General features: G+C 41.8%; 1 protein-coding gene across 2 annotated transcripts; it reads right to left on the reverse strand.

The window, feature by feature from the left end:
* Window positions 1-898: 898 nt before the first annotated feature.
* PKM (pyruvate kinase M1/2) lies at window positions 899-24,353 on the reverse strand. 2 transcript variants are annotated; one of them, XM_081170793.1, is made up of 11 exons: window positions 24,194-24,353; window positions 16,584-16,744; window positions 15,358-15,449; window positions 11,725-11,856; window positions 10,945-11,131; window positions 10,399-10,669; window positions 9,843-9,993; window positions 8,612-8,764; window positions 4,364-4,530; window positions 2,275-2,456; window positions 899-1,978 (listed from the first exon to the last, which is right to left on the reverse strand). In XM_081170793.1, the coding sequence occupies exons 2-11, from the start codon at window positions 16,723-16,725 to the stop codon at window positions 1,872-1,874; spliced, it is 1,584 nt and encodes a 527-aa protein (XP_081026919.1). In that variant the 5' UTR covers window positions 16,726-16,744; window positions 24,194-24,353; the 3' UTR covers window positions 899-1,871. The 2 variants fall into 2 exon arrangements, with proteins under 2 accessions (XP_081026919.1, XP_081026918.1); XM_081170792.1 differs by lacking the exon at window positions 4,364-4,530 and adding an exon at window positions 5,055-5,221.
* Window positions 24,354-27,964: the final 3,611 nt, after the last annotated feature.

Here is a 27,964-nt window from a genome sequence, read left to right on the forward strand (position 1 = left end):
CACTTATTTTGCTACCATGTGCATCCACTGCTAGGCTGAGCAGACTAAAGAAAGCCCTGCTGTGCCTCTGTGGTCTTCTTTGAGACTTCCTCCACTGTCACTGAAGTCCTTTTCTGGGTCTCCTTACCATTTTCCAGCTTGAATTTATTTCCCAGCACCAGACATATACACAACCACACAAGAGTTGATCCACGTGTTTAGTGGGGAGATGTCTGTACAGGGGCAGAAACATTTGCTAGCACTCCAGCCCAATTGAAACACTAAAAAAAAATTATACATACATTTTGTACTTTCAATGAATTTCTTACTCAATTTTCATTGGCTTCCAGACCATTTTGACAAGCCTTTTGTGTGAAGTAGTATATAAATATAATTAACTGTGTTAAGGAAATACTAAGAATTATACATTTGGTACAAAGCTTTAGATCCCCTTGAAGGGAGCAGCAAAAGGCCACTGAACAGCCAGTACTCTCTAGGATATGGCAGACTAAAAGTGTTCATGGAAAATGCTGCACAGGATATCAAAGCACAGCGGTGTGTGCAAAGATTTTTGTCCCCTGTAGAGGTTTGGAAACATCTGCAGCTGTTTTCAATGTCCTATTGGATTGGACAGAATAATGAGGAGCTAACCTGTGTCCCTTCATATGTTGAACTCCAAGCCCTAGTCAGTATAGCCATCATAGGATGGGAGGAGTTGTCCAAACGTGGAGGGCCACCTTTGCTGTAATGTGCATCTGTCACGAGGCCTTATAAGAAGCTATAATTCTCAGGCACCTTGGTGATAATCCAGATTGAAAGAACAGCAGCTATTTTTTCTAAACACCAGTGTTTCAGGGCATCAGGACATAGGCAAGTTGAAAAGAACCATTAAACCAGAAAAACAATATGCACAGATAGGTATGTGAGCTCTGCTTTATTGATGTACAAAGTTGTACTCTACAACCCGATACACCTGTTACAGTAGGTAAATCATCCTGATTTATAGAGGATAGTGCTCAGGAAACACGACTCAACTTGAACACAAAACACAACACTGCAACAGGCGCACAAGCAGCTTGAGATGTGGGGAGTGCATCAGGTGAATTTTTTACTGCACTGCTCAGCCCTTTAAAGTTCCATACACAAAATATGCCATTTTTAGTTTTTATATCAAACCTGAAGCAATCTGTACCTGAGTAGACTCTGGGAGCAAAAGAACCCTGTAGACACTCATTTCCATTGCTATTCTCTAGCTGTGCTGGCAGTAAGATACAGCAACCAATTTTTAAAACCAGGTTTTCTGGAACTTCAAGGGACAAGCATGTGATGTTTTCTGCCACTACCTATTGGAGTGTACAGTTAAGATATCCAAGTGATTGTGTTGTAGAGTTCCGGTTACAGTGTACCAAAAACCCCTGTATACCCTCAGGGACACAGCAAGACTAGAGATGTTACAGAAAGGAGAGCTATGTCGGTCTATGTAGATCCTAAGTGTTTGCGTGGAGACCTGACAGTACAGAACTACAGAAAAGGGACTTGGCAGATATTGCCACTGCATAAAATGCCTTATTAGCTGGATGAAGGTCCCCCTGTTTCTTTGGACTCCAGAGAGCCGAAGAAGAAACACTGGGCAGCCCAAGTTGCCACACTAGACAATTTTACGCTGGTTCCCAACAAATAAGGCAGGACAGTTTGGGGAGGGGTTCTAATTATCAGAGAACTATTTCAAGTATTTCTAGACTTAGTCTTTCTTCCCCCAATTACTGCACTTGGTGGTTTTTGGCAGCCTCTATCCACAATACAGGCAAAGACAATATTGCAAGCAATTTGCTGATCTAATGCAAGGGGAAGGTGCTGAGACAAAAGGAGGGTTGAAATTGCTGGGTCTGATTTTATGGAACTGGCACAACACGCATGGTGTTGGTATAGCCGGAACCAGGACGCCATCCAGTAAGTACTATGACTAGATCACCAGTCTTGAAGAATCCACGAGCTTTACCTGGAAAGAAAAGGAAAGCAGTGAGAAAATGGGTCCTAAAACATATAAATTATAGAATTGCATAGCAATGGTTTTGGTAACACCTAACAACCCAAATTGACCAAGTTATTCTGAAACTAGTTAAAGCTGTAATAGCTTCAACTGTAGCCTAAAATCTCATGTAAGATTGTTCTAATACACCAAACTGTCAAATATTGGTTCAAAACTCTGGGATATTTCCAGCTGCCAGATAAAATTACTGTGATTTTTTTGAAGCTTCCGGAGAGAGCAAAGGATACCAACATTTACTAACTTACCAACTTTCATGCCCACATTAACTCTGAGGTCCACATCCTCAGCCCAGGCATCATGGGTTGGCTCTTTGCACAGCACAGGGAAAATACCACGGTACAGATGGGCCTGGCGTGCGGCCTGAGCATTACGGGTCACAGCAATGATGGGAGCACGTGGGCGGTACCTTGACACCAGGTGAGCAGATCTACAAAGGAGAACATGTGGCAGGTTCAATTGTCATCTCAACTAGATCACTGGGATATGCTATTTCAGTATGTGCAATGAATCCAGGGTACAAAGGAGTCAAGGCAGCTTCCAAGCAGAGACTTAATATACCAATTTTTGATGTCTACATCACACTAGTCTCCAGATTATATGGTATTATACTCCTCAAGTTCTGGATATATGGAAATACCCCCAGACAATATTTAGCAAGTATAATCTAGCGCTGTAGCCTCCTGACAAATGCTGTTATAATAAAAGGATGCCTTTGCATTTTCAGCACAGTAAACAAACTCGTTAAGTCAGTAGCAAACAGGAAGCTCATTCAATTCTCCAGACATTTTAGCAAAAAAAAAAAAAAAAAGTGCTTTGTTTGCTCCCTCCTGGGTGACAAAAGCAGCAGTGAAGAAGATACTTTGTAAATTTTCTCAGTTCTTCTAAGAGCTCAGTGTGCTAAGAGATCATCATTTTGAACAGAACAGGGACCATGTAGTAAATGCTTGAAATAGGGAAGAAATGTAACTAAATCACACTACTCAGAAATGGAGTAAGAAGTACTATTGCTTTTACTTTTCTTTAGAAAGCTACCAAAAGGTTGTATCCCAAGATTTAAGATGTGTACATTATGGTTTCAGCAGGCCCCATATTCTCATTGCTGCACCATGACTAATAAATCTAAACAGAAAAACTGTCTTAGACCTTTTCCAGTTTGTTGCTTTACAAACTATTTGATATTCACAAATGCAAACTTACAGTATTGGAAACCTTTAAGTTGCTCAAGGAGACCTAAGCAGTACTGTTAGAAGGAAAGTCTAATTTAGCTCTGGATTTTGTTTCAAGTTCAGATTTCTTCAGAAAGGTCAGGCATGAGGCTGGGAAGAACCCTCTACAAACAAGTAATAATATTAAAGGTACAGCTCAGAGCATGTCTGCACCATAGCTTAAAACCTCCTCCCAATTTCAAGGAGAATCTGTGCAGAAATATCACCGCAGCACCATCTACAATGACCTATCACGGTGTGCACTTTGTTTCCCCTTTCACACCCTATAATTTACGAGAATTAAATATATATGGAACATGCAAAGCAATGTCTTCCTTGAGCAACCTAGTGTTTCTGTGCAGTTGTTACGCCTTACACAATTTGGCATGAGAACTCTGCACTGATCCTAGCTTCAATTAATGTAGATATTACTGGTCTGATAAATGGCCACGTACATTTACAATACAATTCCTGTATATTGATAAACAAAACTGAACTCAAGTGAAAGTCTCGTGCTGTCTGGTTCAGTTACAGAACATTCAGGCAGCCAGGCACTGAGGAACCTTATATTTAAAGGCAAAACAGAAGCTACTTAGTATTGCACAAAGCCTTTGTTCTGCACGTTGACAAGACAACCGATTCAATATGTCTCAAAAATATAGAATTAGTGCCAAACCCACATTAATGGGGCATACATATATTTTCCCACCCATTTTCCTTTGTGCCAGAGAAATTCTAGTACAGTAAGCCCACAACTTACAGGCTGGTTGGTTTTACATATAATTTGAGGTTTGCACTTTGATTTTGTTCTTGTTTTTACAATCTTGTTTCAGTATTAACTGCTCTCGCAGTAGAGTGAATCTGGGTGTTGCTTTTAGTTTTTCCTATAAAAGTTATTTTAAATTAATTGCTTGAAGTTATCTTGAGACTTCCTTTGGAAAGACAATATAAAAATGTTTAATGTGCAATTAACTACTCAGGTCCGGGTAAATCCAAGTAAGTAGCAATGTGACAGACACTCCTCCACACAATGAAAAATACAGTATTTGATTGAGACAGATGTTCATGTTGTGTGTTACTTAAACACGTGAAGTCCATGTGACTTCTGCCAGAACCTTCCACCTCCTACCTTCCAGACTTGGTGAGTACGATAATGGCCCCACTGCAACACTTGAAGGAAGCTTCAACAGCGCCAACAGCGGCAGCTTCAGTGGGATCCCGATTCAGCGGGGCCAGCCGTCGGAGCTCTTCAAACAATTGCCTGTGAAAGATGGCTGCCTCTGCTTCGCGAGCAATCTATAAGAGCAACACGCGTTCGGAAGACAACATTCACATCTGTCATCACTAGCGGCATGAGTGAAGGTGGGGTCTGGACTTGGCAGAGTGCTTATAGCAGCAAACCCAAATGAGCATCTAGTAATGCGATTGATGGGGAACTTCAGCCAAGAATACTGTTTGCGCACCATCAACAAAAGCAAAATTAGCACATGCTATTTGGACTGCACCCACTGGGCACACACTTTTCCCTTCTGAAGACAACATCTGCCATGTCGCCCCCACTCCATTCTGCCAAAATAGTCACACTCATCCATGCGCAACTGCCAGTCACTCTTGCTCTGCTTCTACCTACCTCAAATCCTGCTTTGATAGAAAGATGAAGGCAGACTGGTGGTTTGGTTTTGGAAGAATGCCGTATGAGGAACAGGTTTTATCAAGTATAGGTTTGAAGCAGCTGCTTGCTTTTAAAACCTCTAGCCACTGTAGAATGAATTATGAGTTACCTTACAAATCCTAGATGTGTACCTAACTCTGAACCCTACCTGCCAGACTCTGTCAAAACTATCACAGCTGGAGCTAAGCACTTAAAAGAGGCCTCCACAGCGCCTACAGCCATGGCATCAAGAGGGTCCCTGTTGTTAGCAGTGAGGCGGAAAAGTTCTTCAAACAGCTGGCGGTGATAGATTGCAGCCTCAGCCTCGCGAGCAATCTGTAGGCCAGAGTAAGAGGGAGGGAAGAAAAAAAGAGGAGCGACATAGAAAGGAAAGAAATTCACCAGAGTGATATGATAAAAGCTAATCTGCAAGGAGAGTTAATTGCTTATTTGTCAGTCATGCAAGATTAAAGGCAGGGTGGTGCAACTACCTGGTTTTCAAAGTTAAAATAATCACTTAAGCCATAATTTGGACATGATACAGGCCTAATGTAAGATAACCACAGATTAGTGGTCATCAGGAAAAAGCCCTTAAGCATCCTGCCTCATAATTTAAACATGTTTCTTTATTCTGTCAAGCAGAGAAAGAAGACAGAAGCCCCCGACTGTTAAGACCATGACTTCAAAGTTCTGCTTCTGCAGATCTGAGCACTGTTAAGATTATAGAAGCAGAATCACTACATCAATTAATTGGGTCAAAGTTTATAATCCTCAGTTTTTTGTAGCTAACGCCTCTATTAAGGCAGTTCTATGGTTTGACTCCAGACGGCTTCATTCTTTTACTGCACCACCCTACCCTTTAATTAGAAATAAAATCTCTCACATTTGGCAATACAAGTCTCATGTATAATCAAGTAATAGTGCTAGCTGGCAGGCAACATGTAGGATAATTGCTAATGTCCAGGTTATTGGCTTATATGCCCCGACTGGCTTCAGATGGAACTTTCTTCTTGGGATTGAAAACTGAGCGTACAATCTTATGTACACTTACTCAGGAATACCACTGAATTCAATGTGCTTTCTACCAGCATATACTGGGTTACGCCATCATATTTCAATAGAGGGTGCTACATGTGTCCTTACCAGCCAGAGACTTGCATAGCATTTTTAAAGCATGCAGACAGGTCTATGCAAGAACTATTGCATCTAGACAGTCTAGATAAGATCAGATGGAGTTAAGAGCATGGCATATTAAGGATACTTTCCTAGGACCACCTGTGCAAGAAGTGCAGTTTATTCCCATTCAACCCCATTAGGCAGTATTAGGCATATCTTATAGAAGAGCAGTAGGTGAACGTGAAAGAAAGTACAAAGCCAGAGAACCCATCATTATTTAGATGACCAGAATCAACAGAATACTCAAGTGTTGCATAGCTGCAGTGTGTTACTTGGGATCTTATGCAGTGTGGTACAACAGTAAGCCCTGGTTTTCATAGATGAAATGGTAAACCCAGGTCTTCAGCAGATGGAGGCTCACATGATTGAATGCTCCTCCATACGGAAGAAAAATTCATCCCACGTAGAAAACTGGCATGTTGGTGAAAATTGTTCTAGGTACAGTCCAGGAACAGGTTTACAACCCCATCTGTAAGAACTATATCTCAGACACATACCAAGCACTAAAAACAAGGAGCAACACGTCTTGAACAAGATTCTGGGTTAGCAGTTTAAGTTATGTTAGATGCTTTGCACAACACAAAGCTGACTGATCTTTCTTCCCCCTCCTATTTCCTATTTAAAGTATTGCTTATTTTTTCCCCAGAAGGGCATCTATGTCAACATTTATATGTCTAACATAATGGGAATCAAGGAAGAATTTTGTTTGCACTAAACTTTGATTTAAAATCCCCCAGAATACTTAAGAATGTCATTAGGGTAACATAAAAAGGCAAAACTGCTTTGAGAAGGCCAAGAACGACCCAATAGTAAATCCATTTCAGTGTGTACTGGCTGAATCTTGCATGAAACACTCTTACAACCTTGTTGTACATTTCTCAAATGAGGTTTAAAATCTAGCGTATAATTGGGAGAGGGTTAAGTTGTAGAATTATATGCATGTGCTCTTAAAAGTAAGGCATTCTTTACATCTATTAATTGCATGTATTAGTTTTTCAAGTAGCAGGGACAGGGTCTTGAACTTAACTTCTGATCTTTTCAATGTTCCAGGTTCAACTTCCAGGTTTTTTCTTAGCTTTTTTCTTAGCTACTTCAGAAGAATGCATCAAGAACTACAGTCAGCCAGGGATCCTGCATGCACTAATATGCTGGTGAGCTCCATTATGAAAATTAAAGAACATTTGAACTCCACAGGAAGGTTTATCTAGGCATTTTGAAGACACTTTAATACGTAATTTTTGTAGCTGTTAAACATCACTGACGAAACCCCATTTTTTCAGACAGTCATGCTTCAAGCAAAAAGCAAGGTATGAGTACAATGGCAAGATACCAAAGGCCAGTAAAGTCAACCCTTTCTATGAAAGGGAGTTCAAAATGGCTAGAAATCAGGCTGCATTACAACACAACCATGCTTATCTGCCACCAGCTCACAGGAACTGGTTCCCTCAACTGCTTGACAGTATGGACCAGGTTACATAAGGATGAGTCCAAGCAAAGAGGTAGTTAGCATACTATTATGTGAGAGTTGTTCGGAGTAAGCTAGCTAACCTGAACTGCAGCTCTCAAACTAGTAGGTTATCAAGGCTGTAATTCACAGCAGACCGTCAACACAATCAGTACTTTAATTCTGGCACAAAGTGCCATGTTGTCAATGAGAAACTGGAGAATTCCAAAAGCAGAGCAGAGAGTTTTCTGGCAGTTTAAACATGTAAAAAGTGTCAGTCATGCACTTAAAAAAAACAAACGCTGTTCCAAGGGCACAACCGTTGTGCATAAAACAATTGTGCCAACCTCAAAGGTGAATTACAGAGTGTGAATCAGATGTTCTTTTCCCTCCAGGATGAGATTGGGAGTGGGCCTTGGGCTCACACTCTTTCCCCCATGCCACTTACAGAACTTAAAATATAGACTGGTCCCCAATTCACAAGTTCTCTTACCTATGAGGAGTGAAATGGAGAACATACTCCAGGCCCACTCCTGATTTGTCTCGGCTTTGATTTAATATTTGTATTCTGCTTTTCCAACAACAAATGTTGAACTCAAAGCAGCTCACAACAATCACAGTAGCATTAAAAAAAACAAGCATTGCAATCACTATAATATCTAACACAGCAGCATATAAATAAATCAAACAACAAATTCATCAAAACAATACAATTCAATAATTGGAATGCCAGATACAGTATCTGAAGTTGTCTTATAATATACACTAAGTTGGACAATTTCAGACACTTAGGGCTGTCAAAACTAATCACTACAGTTCAGAATTTGTTCCACTTGCCTTTGCATAAAAAGTTTTATACTTGCAGCCAGTGCAAGAAAGCACTTTGTGTTTCACTGCCATTAAAGAAGTCTATGGCAGCCTGAGGGACCTATGGCATATAGCAAGCTATAGTGAGAAAACAGCCACATCGTATATAACACATTAAGCTAGCCACCAGACCTGGATGGTATTTGAGCAGATGGGAAATTGGGTAACAGGGCATAAGCTGTGCTAATATTTCTAGGTATACAGGTACTGTCTTTTAACATTGAATGGTTATCACTTACAAGATGCTGCATGCGGACAGCCTCCAGAGGGTAGTCTCCTTTGGCAGTCTCTCCAGAAAGCATGATACAGTCAGCTCCATCCAGGACAGCGTTAGCTACATCACTCCCTTCTGCACGTGTTGGCCGTGGTTTCTTAATCATGCTCTCCAACATCTAATGAGACAAGGTGAAGTTAATAGGTTTCACTGCAAGATAATCATCTTATTTACATAAAACTTGAAATGCTTTGTTTCTGTACTGTTCATCAAGGCAGAATCCTTGGTAACCATGCCAACATTATAAAATCCAGGTTAAAGACATGTTAAGAAACTAAAAGTACTGTATTTTTCGCCCCATAGGGCGCACCAGCCCATAGGGTGCACCTAGTGGTTTTTTTTGGGGGGGGGGATAAAGAAAAAATATATATTTCCCCCCCAGGCGCGGGGCTGGGGCGGGGGAAACCTGAGCTTCCCCCGACCCCAAAACAGGCTGCTATCTGCAAGCCGTGGGAGCTCCCACGGCTTGCGGAGAGCTGCCCGAAGCCTGGAGCACACTTCTCAGCACACATTTTTCCCCTTCATTTTTGGAGGGGGAAAACTGCGTCCTATAGGGCGAAAAATACGGTAGCTGCAATCTTATTTGCACAATGAAGAACAAACTCCTTGAGACTTGCTTCCAATGAAAGCACCACAGGAACATGCTTTCTTGCTTGCAATTATTTCGGTATCCAAACTCACATTAGTTCGTAGTATTCATATACACTCTATAAAAGAACAATTTCTATGATGTTTAATCACAGAATGTGCTGTAACAAAAATGCAAACCTATCAAATCTCAATTCTGCTTGCTCAAAGACTTGTCAAAATGATGTGTTATGTTTCCTAAACCACGCATTTAAGTTTTTTTCAATTAACTTGTTCAAAACCAGCAGGGGAAAACAAGGGTGAACTATGTAATTTATTTAATACTTGTAACTACTCCAATTACCATAGCCTCCATTTTTAAACCATTTTTACAACTAGACTGTTGCAGTACCCATAAGAATTCTGATTAAGATTTTCAAGAAGCTTTCTTCAAACAGTGTTGGATCCAATCAGAGATGTGGAATCGACCTCAGCATTTTAGACTAACACTTTCCATGTTTACTGATTGCGACAGAAGGTATCATTTAATAGCATAAAATAATTCAGGTTTCACATAGCCCATATGTGTAGGAAGAACAGGCCTTCAGAGCCAACTTTTCTTCGAGTACCTGAGTAGCACAGATGATTGGCTTGCCAGCCCTGTTGCATCGACCAATCATCATTTTCTGGGCAAGGAAGACCTTTTCAGCAGGAATCTCAATGCCAAGATCACCACGGGCTACCATGATGCCATCACTAGCTTCCATGATCTCATCAAACCTGAAATGCACAAAAGACAAAATTATTTCTTGTGAGATACTGAATGCGGGTGCAAGGGGTCATAGTCAAATTGCTTATCTACCTTGTATGGAGTTTTCAGAATACTGTAGAACACCAAAACCACACATTGTCCCAGATATCAAGAGAAAGAAGTCACTGACAAGCCCACTTCCGAAGAATTATCTGCCACCTTGTATTTGAGCACACAGGGAGGATCCTTCTAAGCACTGAATTTCACAATATGCATCCTTCACAGCGTACTGTCAACATTCAACAGCAAGTACAGAGCTACTGACCCATTTTAGGAGGTGCAACCGGGCATGCAGCTCACTTTTCAAGAAACATATCTGCTCCAAGAAAAGTCACATGTCAAATGGGTTGTTACAAATTTAATAACCAACTTACCTACGTACACCCTCATGGTTTTCTATCTTGCTAATGATCTTGATATTCTTTCCCTTTTCTCCCAGCACCTTCCTGACAGCATGAACATCGGCTGCCTTTCGGATGAAGGAAGCAAACACCATGTCTACATCCTGCTCCACACCAAATTTTAGATCCTGGATGTCCTTCTCAGAAACAGCAGGAAGGTCTACTGCAGCACCTGGCAGATTTACACCTTTCTTGCTGCCTAGCAGCCCACCATTTTCAACTTCAGTGATGACAAAATCAGCACCTGCACAGAGTTCCAAGAATCAGCATTATAACTCAAAATAAGCTCATTTCCACGATCATTATCCTCTGGTGTCCACAATAATTACCCCCAATTTCTTTCCTAATCTCTCACGATGCAGACACCTGGTTTCTTCGTATCAGTTTCTAATATGCTGAAAGCAATTACGTTTATGCAGTTTCTAAATACCACACTGTTATAGCAAGTAGCATCACCACATAAATATGTATTCCTATTTAAGGTATGCCCACAATAACAGGAATGCCTTCCAAACACACCTTTCTCCTTAACTTTCAGGGAAATGAGTCCATCATCCACGTAGATCTTGCTGCCAACATCAACAACTTTGGTGATATTTTTGTAGTCCACCCAAAGTGTGTTCTCATCACATTTCTCCATAAAGGCATTGTCCAGGGTCAATTTCAAAGTTGCACCTTTTTTGAGCTCCACTTCTGCTGTACCACTCTGGAAGGACAAACAGCTGTTACTGGCATTGCCAGAGGATATCCCCTTCCCTCAGAATTAAGCCATCCTGACTGCTGCCACAGTCTAAATGCAACAAGTGCAGCAGAAAGACTAAACTTACTAGGATAACCCTATAATTCCCTCAATTTTCAACAATAATCTCAGAACAAGTACTGAAACCAGGCATTGTACATCTGGAAGCGGAAACATGAAGCTAAAGGGCAGAAACGAAGTTTCCCTTCTTCCACCAAGACTTAGGTAGATTGAATGCCCTCTGGCAGATGACTCTTGTTGGATTTGTGGGGAAGACTACATCCTGTCCTGATTTAGAATGAACAACTTTGTGTTCTAAATACAGTTGTGTTATGGTTTTAGATGGGTCAGAAATGAACTGTTCTATTCTCCTTTGACTACCAGTGTTTGACTGGTACCCCTGACTACAGATCCTTGCATGGAGCAGCAGACTGCACAATACTATAAGAAACTGCAGCATTGTCATCTGGGAGGCTATTACTGATGTTTATTGGAAGGGAGTGATCTTACCTGTTACAATGAGGAATAAGACAAAGAACAAAACAGTGTGACACACTTACCCCCTTGATGAGTCCAGTGCGAATTTCAGGTCCCTTAGTATCCAGTGCAACAGCAACAGGTCTGTACGAAATTGGATCAGAAGCAAAGCTCTCGGTAGCTTCTCGAACGTTCTTGATTGTTCCTGCATGGTACTAATACAGAAGATACAAGGGTTACAGAATAGAAATCATCACTTACCTTGACACAGAGCTGGCTGCCTTAGGTCTGGCTAACTAGATGCAATGGACACTACAATTTGTTTTGCCTGGGCTCTGTCTAGAAGCTGGACAATTATATATATTCATTATTAATACATCCTATAACTTTTACTGCCATCTTGTCAAATATGATGAAGAACAGTTTACAGCACAGGCAAATATGGCCTAAGACTTCCACATTTTATTTTGAAAACTTAACACAATATAGGAGATTCTCAACTTTTACAAGTGGTACATTCCAGGGATAGTGCATAAACCAAAACTGTATAGTCAAAACACATTGGATTTAAAGGCAGGTGGGACTGACAAAGTCTCTTCCCCTTTCCATTTTTTACCCTTAAGTTGCTAAGTGCTTAAAGCTGAATGCACTCAAGTTAAAATCCAAGTTGCGAGTTACAAACTCTATTTCATCCATTGCTCAATGATAGCAATGTATCAGACAGATACAGCCAGCTGCAAATGAAGTTAGGTGTATGCTGGTCTATGACTGTAATAAAGATCTGACTGATTGATTGAAGTTAGGTGGTAACCAAGCTCTCATCTTCATCTAGCACCAGAATTATCAGTTCCACAGAGCTCTGCTGAAAAGAGCCTTCACCTCTAGTCAAAGTCAGATTAGCTGAATCCTCACTAACAGATAGGTTTCACTTCACAGATTAGCCTATGGAAACTGTTTGCTTATCTTGATCAAACAGCAATAGAAGACAGGCAAAGTTTGCAATCAAGGTTATGTAAACTTTTACTGTTACAGCTATTAAAAGAAGAAAGCAGCAAGGTACCATGCCATGCCAAATATTAAGTTTCTGCAGGAAAAAACAGGAGAAGTGGCTAACTAGCTCATTTGATCACTATACAGAACAGCAGTTTAACTAATCAGCATTAACACAGGTTCAGAAATTAAGTACTGTAATTGCATTAACAGTGGGACATTAGGATCCCAGGTGAAACTTTAGTAAGAAGACAGTAATGTGTTTGCTCCTGAACCCAGTTTTCAGCTACTACTGCCGAGTACCTCTTTGGAAGCAAAGAGTTCAAGAGACTAGTTGCAGTTCAGCTCCATATGGTCTTGGAGGATGCCGATTATTTAGACCCATTACACTCTGAGATCAGATCAGGTTTGGGGACTAAATCTCACTCTGTTGCCAGATGGGTGCCTTTCATGAAAGGGAGTGAGATCTGCTACTCTTGCTTGCTTCTCACAGCAGCTTTTGATACCATCAACCATGGCATCCTCCACAACAGTCTCCATTGCTTGGGAGGCACTGTGTTAGCTGAAGGGCTGGTGTCAGAGAGCATTTGGTGATTGTTTCTGACTCCCAGACAGTAGTCCTGTGGGCTGCCACAGTGAACCATCTTGTCCCCAACATTCTTTAATATCTATATAAAGCAAGTGGGAGCAGGATTAGGGGATTTGGAGCATGGTACCATCAATATGCTGATGATAGCCAGCCTTATTTCTGTTAATAGGTACTCAGATGAGGGAACTCCTTCCTCCACTTTTGTTATTGGAGATCTAAGTGGCCTCAGTGGTTAGCAGTACTTTTTTGCAGCTTTAGGTCATGTGGCAACCACAACTGTTGCTGGAACAGGATAGCCTAGTTACAGGGTCACATGCACTGATAACCTGGAGACTGGACTATTGCAATACACTCCAAGGTGGGGCTGCCTTCAAGGCTGGTATGGAAGCTGCGTGATACAAACTGCAGCAGCTAGATTACCAAATGAAGCATCCTACCATGCAAATATAACACCTGCGCTAGAGATTGCACCGACCATCACCCCACTAGCAAGCAAAGTCAAAGGTTTTGTTATTAATTCATAAAGCCCTAAACTATTTAAGACCAGGCAATCTGAAAGAACACCTTCTCCCATATAGACCTGCTCATTCACCAAGAACTTGAGAAGCGAACCTATTGGGTCAGTCTTGCAGAATTGTGAGGTGCAAGGCAGCCTTCTCCAAAGTGGCCCACTTTGTGAAATGATTCACCCACTTAAGATACGGCACACACCTACTGTGGTGAGCTTCCACTGCCTGTTAAAAGCATACCCATTTTATTTTAAAATGAAGACTGGTATAGAAATTAATAATACCACCAATAAGACTTATGTGCACATACTGCAGTAGAGTGTGTGTGTGCACACACACACACGTGCGTAAAAATGACCACTTGTAATTCATCACACAGTAGTTTCTAAAATAATAAAAAACAGTCTAGGAGTGTTGATGTATTATATGCACATTCAGCATGATGCCTTTTAAAGAGAAGACCAATAGAAGAGGCCAAAACACTTTCTTAGCTAACATAACTTTGCAAGCTGCTGCCCAGATTGCAGCTTGACCTTTCAAAGAGTTAACAGCAGCCAGCCCAAAGGCATTCAGGTGGCCTTTAAGGAAAGCTGCAGTTGGGAATGGGAGCCCGAGAGCCCCCCATCCTGTAGCAATAGTGAGAAGGCTGCTTTATTTATAGAAGAGGGGTTGCCTTCTACTACAAGTTACTTGCAAGCCTTGTGACCTTAAGCACTCTGCTTTTAAAATGCCAAAATCCTATCAACATAATTCTATTCCCAAATCTTACTTTGCAAGCCTTGCAGACATGCTGTATCTTAACTGACTGGCAACTCCATTTCAGTCATATCTAACTGGCTCCCTGCAGATCTCATAATTTTGCAGGGAAATAACTAGAACATATACTAAAAAGTAATGCTGGTTAAATTTTCTTAATATAGGTACTGCTATAACCTTAATAAAGGAGCAGCAGCTTCAAATGACACTGTACCTGAGCAGACCCCATGAACCAGAGCATAGCAGTTTCATTTAACCACTCCTAACAGGAGGAGATGTTTGTGGCTACAAGGGTGAACATGTTTCAAGATCTTGTTTGGAAGTCAGGCATGCATCAGCAGTATCTGGTAACAGAGGAGTGACCTTTAACAGGTGAACTTTCAGTGAATACTGAAATGGACACGCTGTACTTGTAACAGGCATCTTTTTTTGAGATCCACAGCCTCTGACATTTGCTCTGTCTCCAAAGTCTGCACAGTGGCTGCATGGACACAGTTCCGTATTCAAGATGGCCACAATCTTCTTGGAGAAATTATTTGGTTAACTCATTTCATCATTTTGCTTTCCAGCTACATGCAGTTTTAACTGTTCATTTAAGGTTTGGACTACCACATTTATCTGAAAGTAGAAGACCAACAAGAAAATGTATTTTACCAGCCTTTTAACAAGGACTCAGTAGCACTTTTAGATATACAAACCTCTTAGCATCCATATTTGTTGGAATGCTTGGTTTAAAGTGTGTGTGTTTTTTAACAGCAGACTGGATAAATGAGGCCTCAAGTCTTTAGCCCCAAGGTAAAACAAAGGATTGATCTAATGAGAACAGTTCTTTCTCAAGTGAGTGTAATATTTGCCCTCAAATCTGCTCTTACCTCATGGGTTCCATGAGAGAAGTTGAGACGAGCAACATTCATTCCAGATTTAATCATTTCTTTTAGCATTTCCACTGACCGAGAAGCCGGGCCTAGAGATTCGAAAATGAAGTTTCTTTAGCATATGCCAGTTAATAGTTACAAGTCTACGGGTGGTATTCAACTAAGTCATACTTAGAGCAGATCCACTGAAATCATTGCTAACAGAGTATTAAAGTCCAGATAACTGTCCAGAGCTACTTAAGACGACTAGTCTACTACTTTACGCCTTTGTCTTCTTGTCTGCAAAATAACTGTTTAAGCTATTATTAAACATAATAAGCTAGAAATGCACATTTAAGTCTTAAAAACATTAAAAAACCCTATGTTTAGCCTTCTAGCTGGTATAACATGAAGAGGGGCACATAAGCCGAAATGAACAAGTTTATTGAGAAAGCCTCTCAACTAACTATTAAAATATTCATAACAGCCATAAAATGTTTATTATTTGTTCTTTGCTCCCCTTGGCTCCTTTGGGAGGAAGAGTGGGATATAAATGTAATAAGTAAGTTGTCCACAGCATACAGGGTTTTACTTCCTTACTCTTGTGCAGGGCAAAGGTGAGGCTGTTCAAACACAGCCAAGTACCTGACTAACTCCCATCTTCTAGTTTGCTAGCTACATTCATTACCTTTTCTCACTAATATTGCTAAAAGAAATACACATAAATTATCTATTGGAAAATATGCTCATTTTTATAGCAGCGGTTATTGTGGTTGTTGTTACTTGCCTTCCATACATATATTGAGATTATGAACAAAATATAAAAACAACTAATATGAAGATCTATTTGTACAGTGGTACCTCGGGTTACAGACGCTTCAGGTTATGTGATTTCGGGTTGCGCACCGCACTGAACCCGGAAGTACCGGAACGGGTTACTTCTGGGTTTCGGTGCTCGCACAGACACACTAAATCACACTTTGCGCATGCACAGAAGTGCCAAATCGCAACCCACGCGTGCGTAGACGTGGTGCTGCGGGTTGCGAACGTGCTTCCCACACGGATCACATTTGAAACCTGAGGTTCTACTGTATTCCAATACTTATCTGAAAGCTTCTTTCAAAACTTTACTCAGGTAGGCAATTGGCTTAGCTGTTATGTAGAGTAGGCTAGTAAAAACAGTAAGATTGCAGAGCAAATAGTGTTCAGTTTTTATGTTAAACTTGTGATTGAACTCCACTTACCAATTGTGCAGATAATGCCAGTGTTTCTTGCAGTGATTGGGGGAGAGTCAATGTCCAGACGGCACAAGTGTTCCAGGAATGTGTCTGCCATGGCAGCATGCAACTGCTGGGTCTGGATGAAAGCATCGTGTTGTTTCGACATGGCTGCTGAGATTTGGTATCTAAAAGAAGAAATAAAGGAAATACATCTGCCTGACCTTGCATCAATCAACTGAACATGTTTCCCATTTAATACATTCCTGGGATGTAGCCATGCAGAAGAGATTCCTACATGATATGTTGAAGCCCTTCATTGCGAATTGATTAACTCCAAGGGAAAGATTTCAGCCCATGCTCAGACTGGCAAAGAGACAGACTGAACAGGCTGAGGTCTGTCCCAGCCAGCAAATCAACTTACTCCTGTGCAGTTTTGAGTGTATATAAACCGCACATATGCACAGCATTGCATTAATGCGTGCTCAACCAAGGAGGGAGCAACTTGAGTGTTTGCTGCTCCGTATTATCGTAAAAGAGGCACAATATTGCATACACTTATTTAACTAATGTTTAGGAACTGCCAAACATATAATGGATTAATCTAAATAGAAGTTTAAAACTAACCCAGTAAACCTGAACTAAATAGACTTACACTTAATACTGCACTTTGGCAGCCAGCCTATATAAGTAACTTGCAACTTACACACATTTAACTTCTGCGCATAGCTAGCTAGCTAAAAAAAATAAGACAGGCATCCAGGAAAAAAGACCTACCACTGAACTGAATGTGTTTTTTTTTACTATACAAGATGTTGGCTTCACATGCTATCCCTGGCACAAATGGCTGTCACTAGCAATGTGTTCTCAATATTGTGCTCAACAAGCTACAGTGCAAGCACTTCTGATTTATACTAATTACTCTCAAAGAGTAAAACCTTTCCCCCTTTTTGTTGTATAGTTATTCCCAGCAGCTTTAGGCTATGTGCATTAGCTCCACCCTTTCTGGTTAGGACCTCTGTAGTACGTGCAGCTTCCCTCGTAGTCAAGAGCTTTAACTCATCCGATTCAGATTCAGCTTATTGCAAGCATCATTCTCCCTTCTCATCCCTCACCTTCCCTTTGAATAAGCCAATTCTCAGAGGAAATACAAGCTCTAGCCTCAGTGAAGATGCTGACTCACTTTCAAATTAACAGAAGTATGCTGGGGGGGGGGGAGAGAGACAGGAAATAGCTGCTGCAGTGATGCAGACCAATGTCTTCCCAGCACAGGAAGATTCTTATGCAACCAGGTTCATATTTATACAACCTTTTGCAAATATCTATTTAAAATGGCACTCTTTCAGCTTAAGCTTGCCCCAACTCTTTACTAAATTAGTCTAGCTTAGCATTTTTCTTATGGGGTAAACTATCATCCAGAAATTATCATCTTGTTGCTGGGGAGGCCACCCCCTACTCCAATTACATCTCTTTGTAGGTCCGTAAAGACAGTTTACATTGGGCTTCAAAAAACTTTGGCACAACACTGCAATGGGAAACAGTATTAAGAAACCTGGGACTCTTACTCTCCATTTACTGCCACATTTGGTACTGCTCCACTTTTTCAATACATGACACAAAACTAATGAATTGTTTTTTACATATTTTTTTCTTTTCACATCTTATTTTACTTTGTGCCCTTTTAATTTTATACTTTTAATTTTTCAATAAAGAAATATAAAAGTTTGCACCTTCCCATACATTAGTAAACATATTATGCTGGCCTAACTACAAAACCATTAAATAATATTTGAGGGTAGAACAAGCATCCTTCTGAAAATTAGGAAGGTGGTCCTAGTATAGTATGTTTACTAAATCCAGACATTAAAGCAGTCATTTGTACAAGGAATGTAACATGCTGTCTATCAATTACAATGTATGTTACAATTAGACATAAGGTAACATTATAAAAACAATAAAGACTTTAACAGTAATCTCCTGAATCCACGTTTTCTTTTCTTGCCAAGTAGCAGGAGACTATTGTTTTAAAGTGAACAGGATAATTGAATCAATGTATCCAAGAAATTTGACAGCTACGTATTGGGATTTGCCTGGACCTCAAAAAATTATATGCCACTCCAGAGTTATATGTCACCCCAACTCATAATAGGGCTTTTAAGCACTCTTCATTATTGCAGACCGAGGTGACCCCCCCCATCACGTCTATCACCTAATTTAGAGAATCTAATTCTTAAATTCTTATCTTATCACATTTTATCTACCAATGGAAATAAGCAGTATATAAATGCTTATACCAGTGGAATAAGCAGTATATAAATGCTTCCCTATAATCTGTACAAGACAGTAGCCTGACTGCGTTAGCACATTCCAATAGTTTTTGGAAATGTACCAATGCCAAAACACCAAACGCACACTTCAAGTTACCCCAAACATCATTTTAAATACTCTAATCCAACCAGGTTATCTGTAGTCTACAACTCTTAAGGTGATGGATTTCAATTTAGTGCAGATCAATTTTAAATGGAGGATCACATGGACCCTCAACACAAAACAGATGAACAAGGAGGCAGGGCAATATAATCTAATATAACCTCACTAACAAAGAAAGGCTTATTTATGTGATAAACTTTAAACCTAAGTATATTGTGAGCTGTTAGTGAGAACAGATAAGACTGGGATATCCCAGGGCAAGTGGTTTTAAACATTTTAGCCCCATGCTATTCTTTTTGCAAAAAGGTGGATCATCACTATTTTAAGAACACATGCACTATTCACTAAAATATGCCTTTATCTAATCTCTATCAACTTCCAACATAATTTTTAAACTACCACTTCACACAAGGATGTGCTGCTTTAATAGTCCTTCATTTTCAGAAAGGAAAGACTACTTTGCTGACCAAGTGAAATGAATGAATTTATTCCCAGTCAAAAGTGTAAGCCCTCAGCTAAATTTAGACACATTGGTTGGGCCCTCATTGGCTGCATCATTTGCCTGAAGCTTTCTTGCGCACAGACACAGTAGTGGTGATAGGCTGTTACTACAGTCTCATTCAAATCCTACGTGCTAGAAGTCACAGAATACTGCAGCAAGCCAACAGCATCATGGAAAAGCTGAGTTCTTAGTATGTCTGATTAAAAATCTATAAACATATTTGAATAAAACAATTATAAACATATATAAAGCTACTGTCATTAATTCTGTTCCCTGAAAAGCTAAGCTGATTCCATATACGAGCATTTCCAGTTTAAGTCATCTCCTGGTTGAAAAGATTTGCACCAACTGCATGTGTTCCAACTGGCCTTGGCAATGTAAGATGACTCAGCTACAGATTTCAAATAAATTATAGCCAAATAAAAGGGCTACGGCACCATATTTTGCATGCCAAAGCTTCTCCCCTCTGAACCATCTGCTTGTGGACATGTTTGTACATGATGGCAACAAATGTCAAGGGAAAGCTGCTACAGGTTAGACACAGGTTTGTACTACTTTATGATACAGAGAGAACATGTTAAACTGAAATAAATGGTTGTCCCCCTAGCTGTTTTATCTAAAAGTCTTTCCAGCAGGCAGGCAGAATTGAAATAAGAAGCAACAACTTAAGCTGGTTACTTAAATTTCCATTAACTGTGCTAATCGCTCAGTCATTTCCTTCTTCCAGTAAATGGAAATTACATCAAATCTGTAAAAAAGCCCACGGGTTGAGCAGCTAGTAATGACTCCTCCCCTTCTAAATTTTCATGTCTCAGAAAAATGGGAAGCAATCTCATTTCACATCAAGATTTGGAGATACTGCTTCGAAGCACCACCAAACCTCCGCCTGAAGCAAATGAATACCTGCTGTTAGTAGCCAATTTTTGTAGCCATTTTTGGGTTGCATATTTCTGTTTCTTTTCGGCCAGAATGTAATGGTATTGTCTTTTTTCATCAAGATAAGAGGGCTCTAGTTTAGCGCGATTATTTTTAAATGTTTGGCGCAGCTTTCTTTTTAGCTGGAAACATTCATCATCAAACCAAGGGCTAGCGCTATGTTTAAGTACCCAAACTTTAGGTGGAGTACTAAGCTCTACAAACATTTGGAAGATTTCATTATAAATTTTTGGAATATCACTGTAGGGATTAGTGGTCTTTAAGTTGGATAATACTTGTTTTCTCAGGTTGGCTGTAAGTTTTTGCCCCACTGCTGCATTCATTTCCTGGGACCATTTTAATTGGGTCATTTGTTTGTATTGAGAAGGTTCTATGATATTGTACTTGGTTATTTTGGTTTCGTCCTTTAAGTTAATAGACAGCAATAATGGCTGATGGTCGCTTTCGGTACGCGTTCCAATTTTGAGGTCCATGATTGAATTTATAATATTATAAGGGATTATTATCCCAAAGGCAATCTAAGATATATGCTGCTTTTGTAGACTTTCGTGGTGCATTCGACTCAATTGACCGCCCAAAGCTGTGGAGGAAACTCGCAGAATTAAAAATTGATCAACGCTTATTGATTCTAATACAAAATCTATACTCTTCCAATACCTGTCAAGTCAAACTTAACACCAAAGGTCACCTTTCATCAGACATCCCAAACTCGAAAGGGGTAAAACAAGGGTGTATTCTCGCTCCCTTTCTATTTAATTTATTTTTATCAGACTTGCCAGATCACCTCCAAAAAATAGAATCACATGCCCCTAAACTTAATCAGAAACCAGTTCCTCTCTTATTATACGCAGACGATGCTGTCCTACTATCATTAACGAGCTTGGGTCTGAAACGTCTTATATCTTCTCTGATCCTTTACTGCGAATGTAACAAACTCTCTATAAATTATGAGAAGACAAAAATTTTGGTCTTCTCGAATGGTTGGAAATTAGAGAAATGGAAAATAAGAGGGCAAGAAATCCAACAAGTGAAAATCTATAGGTATCTGGGAATCTTATTCCAGAGCAATTTAGGGTGGGCAAATCATCGCACAAATGCCATAAAACAGGCAAAGTGTACCTCATCAGCAGTTGCCCGTTTTTATTATCAGAAAGGTAATCAATTTATTCCTGCGGCCAATCAGATATTTCAAACAAAAGTGCAATCCCAGATATTCTATGGAATCCCGCTATGGGTCCAAGCATATAACAGTGATTTAAAAAAGATTCACTCCAGCTTTCTGAGACGTATTCTTGGACTCCCAGCTGTGATCAAATATGAAACAATGTGTGCAGAAATAGGCATACACACAATGGAATATTGGGCATGGTCCACCTCAATAAAGTACTGGTTACGCTGCCATTTTCGCTGCCCTCCATCAAGTCTGCTCGCTGATTTGCTCAAAGACTCCTATAAATCAAGATGGTATCAGTACCTCGAAAAAAAGATTGAATCTTTAGGCATCGAGCTGGAGCCCCTGTACAATTCTAATGAGCAATACATTTTCCATAATATCCTAACTAGACTAAAGGATGTCGAGAGACAAAATATTATGGCAGCTGTAAACAAAATTTGCTCCCCCATATTCTATGATTTAAATATCCTAGACAGCAGAGCCAATTACGTCACTAAATTAATAATCCCAGCCCAACGTAGGGCTTTTATGCTGGCCCGTTTGAATGTTTTTCCCTCAGCATTTGTCAGGGGAAGGTATCAAAACATTCCTAGAAACAAGAGATTCTGCAGATGTTCTATGAATGTCCCGGACACTGTAGAGCATATTCTCTTTCATTGCCCATTGTACAGTATCCCACGTCAACGCGTGCTGTCCCCTCTTTTGGGTGGTCTGGAACCCCAGCAAGGTGAATGTGTGGGATTCTGCCTATCCGACGTCGACCAAAGGGTAACGGCGGGGGTAGCCGAGTTTTTGGCAGCAGTCCTCCAAGGAGCAGGTTAACAACGAAAACCACTGATTTTATATGTATATATATATATATATGTATGTAGCCAACTGCTGCCTTTTATATATATTTCAAAGCTTTTATATGTTATTTCCTCTTTTATGGTTTTATTTGCACAATGCCTAATAAAGGTTTGATAAGTAAGTAGTAGCCAATTTGTGGTACAGAATACCATATAGATATTTCTGGTGTGGCAGCAGTATTGTGACGACTGGACAGCTTCCTAACCTGTTATGGTTCAGACAACCTTACCTATGTGAAACAATTTCTCTACAACTTCTGTGCCTATTGAACATTTGTTTTCATTCAGCACTATTTATTAGAAATATTGATCGATCACAAGCTGCAATTATTCATTCCCCACCAAACCAGTATGAAGGTGAAACTTGCTAACAAATAAAAAAACTAATATGCTATGGTTTCTTAGTTATGCCTCTTCCAAAAACCATCCCAGTATTGTCACAAAAGCAACAATTGGTGCAGGCAACCACACTGATGGAATCTCTTAGTATTTGTTCCTACTCCCGCAAGCGTGAAATGTTTGGCCTGCACAGAGCTGCTGCTGCAATGGCCAAGGTCACCCTAGAGAAACGCCTCATGGTAGACTGTGCTCCCAAGGAAGTCTTGCCTTCTCTGCACTCACTCTAAGGCATGCGGGAGTTAAAATACCACCTTAGGCAACTAGAGAAAAGCATCCTTACCCGAGAAGGTCAGAATAAGGCTGCAAATGCTACGCGTGCTTTTTTTTTAATGAGTAAGCACCATGGGGTGTTGGTCCTTCTCAAGGGTTGAACATGGGTAACTCGGGTCCATTAATTTCAACGGACCTTTTCTGCATACAACTTAGGTTACAACCCACTGTGATTTAGCGGCATAAACCTGCGTGGTCCTGGGGTTAGATCCGGGAGGAAAGCAAAGAAACCGTAAGCTCCGATTGCCTTATCGGTGCGACCCGATAACGCTCATGAAACCAGGCCCTTGGCAATATGATAGCCCGGCCACAATTGGCATGCGGTGAAACTCGATACCTCCCGCTTCCACCAGCAGAGAGGGAGGCTGCTGCTGGCGCGGGGGGGGGGGGCGGGCGGCGGGGGCGGGAATTGCTCAAGGATGCGCAGAGGCGGCTTTCAGGGAGGGAGGGGGAGAGAAAGAGAGCGTGGAAAAAGAACGAGGAAGTAAATCAAAGGGGGTAGGAAGAGCGTGAAGATGGAGATGGAGGGAGCCATGATGGGCACCTCGAAAAGTGCGCTCCCGCCTGCGCAGCACCCCCCCCCACGTGCGTGCATCTTGGCCCTCTCTTCTCCCCCCCCCTCCGCGTTTCTATGGAGACGAGGGGGCACTTTTGTGCCTCGCAAACCACGGCGCCTCAGGAGCTCCCCCTCATTTCCTGGGGTTTCCTCCAGACAGTTAGGCCGCGTGCCAGGCCGTTACCTAACCGCCCTCAGCCCCGCGCCCTCAGGGGGTGTGTGAGGAGAATGCTCCCCATACGCTCGGCAAGCCCAATAAGGTTTTTATTTTTTGGAAAGGGGGAAGTATATATTATACGGCTTTAGGTTTTTTATTTAAAAAAAAAACCACGTTAAATTGCCTTGAGTGAGGTAGCTCTAAAGATGGAGAACTATGTCGTAGGTGAATAAAAGCGGGGCAGAGAAAGAAGTGAGGCGCTGGGGAGAGGGGAGAGAGGAAGGGTCTTCCTCACGCCTCTACAGGAGCTACGTGCAGCGGCTGATGGGTAACCCGCCCCGCCCTACCCAGCTCACCAGCCTTACCTGCCCGGCTATCAAACGTCAGTCACCTCGGAGAGTCTCGACCTCTCTGAGCAGCCGAGCTGCCGGTAACGGCGTTTAAGGTAGTTGTGGGCAAGGGCACATCACCGCCCCCAAGATCCTTCCGCCGCTCGTCAGTCCTCCTTCGCCCTCCAATCCCGCGTAAGGATTCCGTAGTAGGCGGGACATCTGGACTTATTTTTGTCGCCGTTTGGCGGACTCATAAGATGCAGCGTGGCGGGAATCGAGAGACAAGAGAGAGTAACGGACCAATGGGGTAACGGCCAGCCGCCGGGCACGCGGGCCCTGAATGACAACGGCAGCGGCCGTTAAAGGGGACGGGATGAAGCGGCTCTTAAAGGGGACGTGATAAAGGCTCGTCGTGGGAGTTGCCTCCGAGGAAAAACACGAGCCGGATTTGTCGTGCTGCATCAGTTATATGGTTACTTCAGTTGCTGGCAGCTCGCTTTTCTTTGTAAATATAATTTCAAACGGGGGGTGGGGAGGACCTTTGTGGAGTACCTGATAATTAGATGCAATCAAGGATAAAATTGTTCAGCTCCGCAGCAATTTTGTTGTTGTTTCGTCGTTTAGTCGTGTCCAACACTTTGTGACCCCATGGACCAGAACACGCCAGGCACTCCTGTCCTCCACTGCCTCCCGCAGTTTGGTCAAACTCATGCTGGTAGCTTCGAGAACACTATCCAACCATCTCGTCCTCTGTCGTCCCCTTCTCCTTGTGCCCTCAATCTTTCCCAACATCAGGGTCTTTTCCAGGGAGTCTTCTCTTCTCATGAGGTGGCCAAAGTACTGGAGCCTCAGCTTCAGGATCTGTCCTTCCTTCAGAATGGATCGGTTTGATCTTCTTACAGTCCATGGGACTCTCAAGAGTCTCCTCCAGCACCATACAGTGGTACCTCGGGTTACATACGCTTAAGGTTACAGACTCCACTAACCCAGAAATATTACCTCGGGTTAAGAACTTCGCTACAGTGTGAGAACAGAAATTGTGCTCCCGGCGGCACAGTGGCAGCAGGAGGCCCCATTAGCTAAAGTGGTGCTTCAGGTTAAGAACAGTTTCAGGTTAAGTACGGACCTCCGGAACGAATTAAGTACCATTGTAATTCAAATCATCAATTCTTCGGTGATCAGCCTTCTTTATGTTCCAGCTCTCACTTCCATACATCACTACTGGGAAAACCATGGCTTTAACTATACGGACCTTTGTTAGCAAGGTGATGTCTCTGCTTTTTACGATGCTGTCTAGGTTTGTCATTGCTTTTCTCCCATGACTGCTGTCACCATCTGCAGTGATCATGGAGCCCAAGAAAGTAAAATCTCTCACTGCCTCCATTTCTTCCCCTTCTATTTGCCAGAAGGTGATGGGCTCAGTGGCCATTATTGCAGCAGTGCCAGCCGAGGTGACCAATGCAACCTTGAAGCCATGCATTGTAGGATCATCCCCAGTTAACGTGGCCTGCAGAAGAAACTTGCAGTGGTGTTTCATTCATAGGCGCCGACTCCATGGGGCTTGAGGGGGCTCGAGCCCCCTCAAAAAAATTTTGGGGGGGGGCTCAGCCCCCCCAATAATCTCGGGCGGGCGCCCTTCCAGCAGAGCGCCGCCGCCGTCCCCCGCCTCCTCCCCACCTGCTCCTTCGCCAGCCAGCCAGCCGCGCGCCCTAATCGGAGAGCCCCGGCCGTCCCCCGCGAGATTAGGGAATCCCCGGGGGCGGGGGCTCCTGCCTCGCTGCTTCGCAGCACCACCGCCACTGCCAAGGCACTGCCAGAAATCCCGCGAGAACAGGGGAATCCCGACTGGCCACACCTCCCAGCCAGCCAATCGGCTGGCTGGGGGGGCGTGGCTTGCCCTATTTAGGGCCGGAGCCACTTTATTTGCATATTCATGAGCTTATTTATTATTCATGAGCTTTCCCGGGCCCCCCCAATATTTTTTCTAAGTCCGCGTCCCTGGTTTCATTAGATCCTTGTCTACCCTATCTTTGTCTACCCCTACAAGGTAGGGGCGACTGAATGGGTCGGAGGTGTGGTAAATGCATTTTTGCACAATGGACATTTTTGCACTGTCCTCAAAAAGGAAGCGGTGTGTACACTTCTCAAAAAACCCACCCTAGACCCAACAGACTGGTCACCATCACCCCTTTCTTGGCAAAGGTGGTGGAGAGGATGATTGTGGAGCAACCGCAGGTCTGAGACTGATTTATCTAGAGCTGCAGTTCACAAACTTTTTTCTCTGGGCCACACTTTCAGGATTTTTAAAATGATAAGAAATACATTCGAAAACAAACAGCTAGCAGTACTTGATTTATAACATAGAACACAACTCCTTTATAATATAATGAAGGGACAGCCAGAAAACATAAAATAATGCAGCTACATAAAAGCTTGAATCATTCCAAAAACATAATGATAAACGAGTCTCTTACATATGTATCTTAAGTGTGCATACAAAATCAGAGGCGTGAGCTTGCTTTTGCCAGGTTTAACATCAGGCACTTGGTCTGGGAGACTATGCTTGCCCATAGGGGAACATAGGATAGAAAGGCTTCCTCAACCTTGGCCCTCCAGATGTTTTGAGACTACAGTTCCCATCATCCCTGACCACTGGTCCTGCTAGCTAGGGATCATGGGAGTTGTAGGCCAAAAAACATCTGGAGGGCCGAGGTTGAGGAAAGCCTGGGATAGAATTTGCCTGTGGATAGTCTTCTGTCTGTTGAGATATGACAGAGACCTGCTATCTGCATTTTCTGGAAACAATTGAAGACATCTTTTTTCTGACAGGCTTTCCCATGATGGATGGATAGGTCTGTACCATGGGTGTCTGCTTTGCATTGTTTTTAAATTCATTTTGTGCTGTTTTAAACTTTTTTTAGCTGCTTCTGTTATTTTTTTTTTCACATCACCCTAAGACATATATGTGGAAGGCAATGAATAAAGAACCATAATAATACCCAATATCTGCTATCAGCCCAATCCCATGGTTTGTGAAAGCAGGGTTTATACTGGGCACCAGAGTCTTCCTAGGGATAGATGGTGCATTTGTAGATGATGCATGCAAACAATGGCAAGTATTTTCTGAAGCGCCACATCTCCCATGTGGGAGTGATTTAGGATGTTCACTATTGGTGAGTCTTCATCACCTGTTGCCCATAACTGTCAACAATAACAAAAAGCCCAACCCCACTCAGGGCAAACTGAAAGAGTTGTGGCTCTGCCTAATCTACTGGTGGATGGCATGTGAACAAGTATGGTTGTTAATGCAGGGCTAAACATAGCTCTGAATGAGATTGGTACAGCCTATTATGATCCCTGGGCTGCTGTTGTCCACTTCCTCTCAACCAGAGACAGGAGGCCTGTTGCAGAGATTTATGCTGAGTGGGATTTTGTAAAACAAACAAACAAACAAACCAACCAACCAACCACCTTTTGGAGTTTTGGAGGGGGTTTTGTTGTTATTGTTAAGTTTTAAATGTCAAGTTTCTTCAAATTGTAATCATTTCCTATTAAAATAAATGTGAACGTAAAATTACTAAAAATGCTCTTTCACATGTTCTTAATGCGGCCTTTTGAGTTCCTAGAAAACCCCTTCAAAACAATTGCCCCATGCTTCAACATATGCATGAAGTGTTATCCTGAGTTGCAGGCATATGTGTGTGTGTGTGTAATTATAAACAGTGAGGTAAGAATGAAATGAAATGCAGAAAAGTACAGACAGTGGTCATAGTTAACTGGGTAATCGTGAAAGAAATAGTTATT

The sequence above is a fragment of the Podarcis bocagei genome, assembly GCF_964188305.1.
Source record: "Podarcis bocagei genome assembly, chromosome: 14".
NCBI classification, from domain to species: domain Eukaryota; kingdom Metazoa; phylum Chordata; class Lepidosauria; order Squamata; family Lacertidae; genus Podarcis; species Podarcis bocagei.